At 48.2% G+C, this 7,090-nt stretch overlaps 1 protein-coding gene across 1 annotated transcript; it reads right to left on the reverse strand.

The window, feature by feature from the left end:
- Window positions 1-5,659: 5,659 nt before the first annotated feature.
- LOC105748384 (olfactory receptor 2M3-like) lies at window positions 5,660-6,585 on the reverse strand. The gene is given in 4 exon segments (XM_033401623.1): window positions 5,660-6,202; window positions 6,204-6,241; window positions 6,244-6,489; window positions 6,492-6,585. Coding segments are annotated over 4 exon segments (921 nt in total).
- Window positions 6,586-7,090: the final 505 nt, after the last annotated feature.

Consider the following 7,090-nt stretch of genomic DNA (forward strand, 5'->3'; position numbering starts at 1 on the left):
GTGTATCTCCCTGAATAAACCTTCTTTCACTTTACTACGTCTTGCTCTTGAATTCTTGCCTGCACGAAGCCAAGAACCCACACTTGGCGGCCATCCCAGGGACTCGGACATGGCTTGGGATGTGACCATCCTCTCGCAGCCCACTCTCTTTCCTGCAACATCTTTTCTGGCACCCAGTGCGGGGCCTCAAAGGCCATAATCTCGATCCGCCTATTGGGCTATGGCTCCCTTCTGAAGGGTGGCTGGGCCTTACCCTGAGCCACGTGGATTCAAGTAGCCCGTTAAGGGGCAGCTGACGTCACCTGCAGGATCCGGCAGAGACCAGTTCTCTGGCCGCGAAGAAGCGCACTGAGGCCAAGGCTTTTCCCCCTCGGTCTTTCTCATTCTACTATTGCTCTATCTCTTTGGACTTGAAAAGATCCACCCAGACGACCACCAAACATCCAAATGAAGACTGCGCGGCAAGTAATTGACAACTTGGTTGGGTGAGTTTCCCCTGTGGCCCCTCGAGCCCAATTCCCCCTCCCTACTCGTTTCATCCCAGTCCAGTTCTGGGAAGTCAGAACTGCGACGGGGCCCAGATTGGGGGACTACTAGATTTGCAGCCCGCCCGCAATGAGGCTTATGGCCTCATTGCACCTCGGAGCAGATGTTGTAGGCAAGCACTTCCCTAAAGAGGGTTGCAGTCCCTTCCTCCCTAGGAAACGTCGAGGCTGTGCACCTTCCTAATCCCACTCAGCCCTCCTACTTTTTCCGGAGTTTATCAACCCCCAAGGGGAGGTAGCGGGTGAGCACCTTTCTCAGCGGCTTACGAATCTCTCTTGGGAAGCATCATGGCTGGACACCTTCCTTACTGTCCTGGATTTCCCTTATATCTTCCTTTTCTCATGACTTCTTGGACCGTCTGTTGATCCTCGAACCTCCTTGCTGGCTTTCCCGGCAAGTTGGGTATTACCTCTTTTACTTCTGTGGAGAGGTAGCCCTCCTCAACATCCCAAGGACCATATCCTGAGGGGAGTTTTTGCCTTTTATTGTTATCACCGCCTTGTGGGCTCCAGCCCTACCCTTCGGCTCTATTTGTTTCTCTTTCTTTTGTTTCAGTAGGGATAAAGTTCATCCGTTTAGGGGGTCCTAGGTCTCTTCCCTCCCTCTCTGAAGGATTTAGGCCCTGAGACTCTAACTGCTTTTTCTCACCCTGGCTCTTGTTCCTTTCCTTGACTAATCCAAGGGGCCTCCTCAGGCTGACTGACCAGGCAGATTTGGGGTGCTCATAGGGACCCCACAGTTGACACTGGGAGAATGCCAGGACAGATATCTACCATAACTACCATCTGTCCAGGATCCATCAGACCGCTGTCTTGTCAAGACATCCCAACAAAAAATGGGGCAACTCCAAGCACCCCAATGGACTCCCCACTAGGATGCATATCAGCTAATTGAGGAAAATGAGCTCACATGGCTAATTTAGCTATGGCTTAAAGAGGATGGCTTAAGAAAAAAAGAAATTAATTTCCTTTTGCAATACTGCATGGCCCCATTACAAACTAGGGGACCAAGAGATCTGGCCAAAGAATGGGTCATTGAATCACAATACCATCTTTCAGCTGGACCTGTTTTGTAAAAGGGAAGGTAAATGGGTGGAAGTCCCATACAGCCAAATGCTCATGGCCCTATTCCAAAATCCAGGTCTAAAGAACTCCTGCCAGGGGGCTTATCTGGTGACGCAGTGGTTGAGAATCTGCCTGCCAATGCAGGGGACAAGGGTTCGAGCCCTGGTCTGGGAGGATCCCACATGCCGCGGAGCAACTAGGCCCGTGAGCCACAACTACTGAGCCTGCGCGTCTGGAACCTGTGCTCCGCAACAAGAGAGGCCGCAATAGTGAGAGGCCTGCGCACCGCGATGAAGAGTGGCCCCTGCTTGCCACAACTAGAGAAAGCCCTCGCAGAGAAATGAAGACCCAGCACAGGCAAAAGTAAAAAAAAAAAAAAAAATTATAAAAAAAAGAACTCCTGCCAGGTGTGCTTGGCTCACATCCCTTCAAAGTGCCTTCTCCTCCCGATAGGAACCTGATGTTTTAGATGATCTCCTTATGAGGCAACCTCCCCAAGGTCCACAACCGAGATATCCTACCTACCCCAATTCTGAGGGGGGACAGTTTCCAGACCATTTACCCCTAATCCCCTACACACCACACACACACACACACACACACACACACACACACACACACACACACACACACCCCCACACACACACACACACCCCGCCGTAAATCAGCTCATGGATTTGGCCTTTGGAGTATTTAACAATAGAGATAGTGTTAAAGAGGCAAAAAGCATTAAGGGACAACATCTAACAGCACAATTACTGGAGGCAGCCCTACCCCTGCACCACCTCAGGGTTACCCTCCCTTGTGAAGACCCATGGTGAGGACAAGATCCAGAGAGCCTAGAGCAGAGCCACTGTCTCCTGAGAAAACATCTGTTTTAAGTGTAGCCAAGAGGGCCACTGGAAGAACGAACACTCCCTGTATGGGGAAATTTCACTGGGACACTGCCCAGTATGCGAATGAGAGGGCCACTGGAATTGGGACCACCCCCAAAGGGGGTGGACTCGGGGCCCCCAAACCAGTGATGGCCAAGAGGACTGAAGACTGATGGGACCTAGGAACCTCCCCAGCTCCCAAAGGACACCTGGTTATTTCTCTGGCAGAGCTTTGGGTAACCCTTGATGAGGCAGGTAGGAAATTTATTTTCTTATTTGCTACAGGGAACTCCTGCTCTGTGCTGACTGATTCCCCTGGACCCTTGTCCTCCCAATCCTGTATGATAATGGGGATTGGTGGAAAGCCCCAAACCAAGCAATTCACCCCTCCCCTCAACTGCTTGCTAGGAAATTTTACATTTGCACATCAGTTTCTTCTCATGCCTGAGTGCCCTCTCCCCTTGTTGGGAACAGACTTGCTCATTAAATTCCAGACAATAGTCCAAGTTGGAGACCCTCACAGGGAAGACACCCACCAAGAAAGACAATGACTCTTGACTGAAGGAGTCTACCCCAGTTCCAAGCCAGAGGGCATCTCCATTCCACCCTGTCTGAGTTTTTAAACTGTGGGCTATTAGATTGGTTCACAGTGGCAGAACTAAAGGTCACTTTCTTCTGCGTTCCCCTGCTGCATCAAGACTCCCAATATCTCTTTGCCTTTGAGTGGACAAATCCAGACGCTGTAATACCATGAATGCCTCCACTCTGTGTGCTTATAAAATTCAAGCTGAGTGTGCCTACAGGATAGGAATGGAATGGACGGGAAAAAATTGGGCTAAAAATTGTCCAGCTACCTTTAAAAATGGGATCACATGAGGCTATAGGCGAGCCTCCTCAGATCAAAGGCCAGAGTAAGAGCCATAATTTTAAAATTTCTTAAGCCCAGGGAGGATCCCCCAAATTGTAAATAGATTACCAAAATGAGAGGCCACTGGTCTGACTAAACTAACCATACCTGATAGGAATTTTTGGGGAGGGCTTCTCCCCTAAACTAAATGAGGAAAAGTAAAGCATTCCAACATAGGTAAATGGGTACATCAGTCCTTCAATATCATTGAGGTAACCATCCAATGCTTTGGAAAAAAACAAAACAAAACTTGTCCTTGTTTTACAAATCTAGTTTTTACAGGACCAGAGGTGTGACTCCAAAAATAATCCAAAGCCCATCAATCCATTTACCACTCCCCAAACCTTCCCTATTTATCTTAAGAGGCTTGTAAGTATTAAACAAAGGGGAAACAAAGTCATCCTAGGAGGAACTTGCCTGTACCTCTGAGATGAAAATGTCCTATCTGGTCTTCTCAGGAACGCTTCTCTCTGCCATCTTTTTAAAATACAAATTTTGAAAAGGGAGGTAAATAATTTGGAACTTGTCAAGGACAAATAAAAATCTTAAGTATCTTTTCCACAAATATTAGTAAAAAGGGTTTAGCCATTTGGACAAGTGAGCTTGATTTGGTCCATCTGCCAGAAACCCAATTTTAATCCAATCTCTTTTGTAGACTGATAGGTTTTAAATTACTGTACCTGACTCATGGCTGAAATTTTGGAATGGGAACTCTGAGGCCTCTGTGTTTGTCTGTGTGTTTGTAAGTATCTACGTGTGTGTCGTGGATGTATGGTATTGCCAAAAATTAATTCATAAAAGAGTTCTATTTAATTGACTTAAAGAAAATTAAGCACTTATATAATCAGAGATAAAAAAATAATCTGGCCAGAATAAGTATTGTCTCACAGTGACCTGTGATCTTATTTAACCAAGTGTTTTAAAACTTTTTGACAAACTTCACAAATAAACATTTTAATTAAAGTTCTTTTGATTTCCAGCTAACTTTGGGATAATTTAGAGGACCCCTAAAGTATCTCAAAGAGAAATATTTAACTAGGATTATTTGGTATGTTAAATTAAATGCAGTCATTCATAATTCGGGTTATTGTAACCAAGTTTCTTTATCGATTGCACTGTAATCAGATGTTTAACCATGGCTTTTAAATCTTTTGTCATTTGTAGTTATTCTTGTACTCTGATGCTGTTACAAAAAGTGTTTCATCGGGCTTCCCTGGTGGCGCAGTGGTTGAGAGTCCGCCTGCCGATGCAGGGGACACGGGTTCGTGCCCCGGTCCGGGAAGATCCCACATGCCGTGGAGCGGCTGGGCCTGTGAGCCATGGCCGCTGAGCCTGCGCATCCGGAGCCTGTGCTCCGCAACGGGAGAGGCCACAACAGTGAGAGGCCTGCGTACAGCAAAAAAAAAAAAAAAAAAGAATTAATAGTCTCCCCAAATTCCCTGATTGCATGGAGTGATACCTTTGTGTCTCTGTCCCTTCTGCAGTGTTATACTGACCTACAGACTATAAAAGTGTTCTGGCTGTTTTTCTTGGAGATTTTCTACTTTGGCACTTATATTTAACATACAATTTCAAGAAGGCACAAAACTCTTTACATTGCTTAATGACATAAGATAGATTGAAACGGAGTTTGGGTTATAGTAAGTAACTAGTAATTAGTGTCAGGAAATGTTGGACTGACTTTATTGGTAGCTATGATGGTACAGAGGATAAACTGAAGCCCAGAGAATGAAGTAACATTGTCCAGGGTCGCACAGCTCCTACATGTAACCGTTGTGGCCTCTCCCATTGCGGAGCACAGGCTCCGGACGCGCAGGCTCAGCGGCCATGGCTCATGGGCCCAGCCGCTCCGCGGCATGTGGGATCCTCCCAGACCGGGGCACGAACCCTCGTCCCCTGCATCGGCAGGCGGACTCCCAACCACTGCGCCACCAGGGAGGCCCTCCTTGCTCACTTTTAACATGCAATTCAGAAGAAAGACTGCCCCTAGCAATTTTGGAGAAAAGGTAACTAATGTATCTATGTATCTACCTTCATTGGACAGAAATAGGGGTGCTCAGTGGAGGAAAGATTCACTGTGAAACTGATCACTTACCATCTGTTTGACCTCTTCAATCCAAATGTTTTCAGATTGCTCAGCTCATAGCCTCAACCCAACCAGCCAGAAGGGTCCAAAGAGTAGAGAGGAGGACCATGGGCCACAAGAGCACCTGAGCTGCAGAGGAAGGAGCAGAACAAGAGAGGAAGCCCCAAAAGGGTGGGCGTGTCTACACTCTCCGTCTCCCCAGCACCCTCTTCCGGGCCCTCATTACCTCCCTGTTCCTCAGGCTGTAAATGAGTGGGTTGAGCATCGGCACAAAGATGGTGTAGAAGGTGGAGATGGCTCTGTCTCCCGCTGGTGTTCCAGCAGAAGCCTTCTGCATGTAGTTAAATATGCCTCCCCCATAGTAAAGGCCCACCACAGCCAGGTGGGAGGAGCAAGTGGTCAGAGCCTTCTGTTTCCCCTCAGTAGAAGGCATGCTAATCACAGCCGTGAGGACCCGGGCATGGGAAGCCACAGTGACCCCCAGAAGCCGCATGACCACACAGCAAGCGTAGATGAAGTCCTGGAAGAGCGAGGTGTCAGCACAAGAGAGCCTCAGCAGGGCGGGGATCTCACAGAAAAAGTGATCCACCTGTAGAGAGCCGCAGCAGGGGAAGCGGAAGACCACGCCCACGTCAATCACGCTGTCGGCCACTCCAACCATCCAGGACACCAGGGTCATCAGACAACAGGCCTTCCAGTTCATGAGCGTAGGGTACCGCAGGGGGGTGACACACTGCCACGTACCTGTCATAGGCCATGACACTAGGAGGAAGCACTCAGCTCCTCCTACCATGACCACTAAGAAGACCTGAGCTGCGCAGCCACCCTGAGAGATGAACTTACTGCCCGAGAGGAAGTTGGCTGTCATCTTGGGTACTACCGTGTCATTCAGGGTCAGGTCCATGATAGAGAGCTGGCTGAGAAAAACGTGCATCGGGGTGTGCAGGCACCTATCGGCTTGTATGAGCAGGAAGAAGAGGATGTTGCCAGCCAGGGCGGCAGCAGAGGCCAGAGGACGAGGGAAAAAAGGAAGAAATCATATGGTGAGTAGCTGAACAGACCCAAAAGGATGAAATCAGCTAGGGCGGTGTGGTTCCAGACATCCATGGCCTTGGCCCTGAAGAAAAAATAGAGGAGCAAGCATAAGAACAAAGCAACTTACCTGGCATCTGCATTATACAAGAAAGATAACTGCCTCCTGTCTCTTCTACAGGGCAGTGCCCAGCGCACCGTCATAGCCCCATCCTTTCCTTCTGCAGTGAATATCCATTTGCTCTCAGAGGTCCTCAGGATTTGATCTTATTTCTCTTGAAAGACCAGGGAGCAAGCCCCCAGAGGAGGAGGGTCAGAGAATGCAAGGGAGAGAGAGAAGGAAGGGGTTTTAAGTAACAGGTGACTAGCCGTAGATTTACGAAAAGGGGATATAGATCCAAGAAGATGTAGGGGAACACAATGTCACCCCAAAATGTCTCTTTGGCATGTGGATTATTTAGAACTGGAAACAATCCAGGCATAAAAGACTGAAGAAGAAACTTTGACCTTCCCCCTAAGCACCTAAAAGAATTTAGACAGAGGGCCTGTCCCAGAACAGAGCGATCACCAGAGATATCTA

Source organism: Orcinus orca, chromosome 3 (genome assembly GCF_937001465.1).
Source record: "Orcinus orca chromosome 3, mOrcOrc1.1, whole genome shotgun sequence".
NCBI classification, from domain to species: Eukaryota; Metazoa; Chordata; class Mammalia; order Artiodactyla; family Delphinidae; genus Orcinus; species Orcinus orca.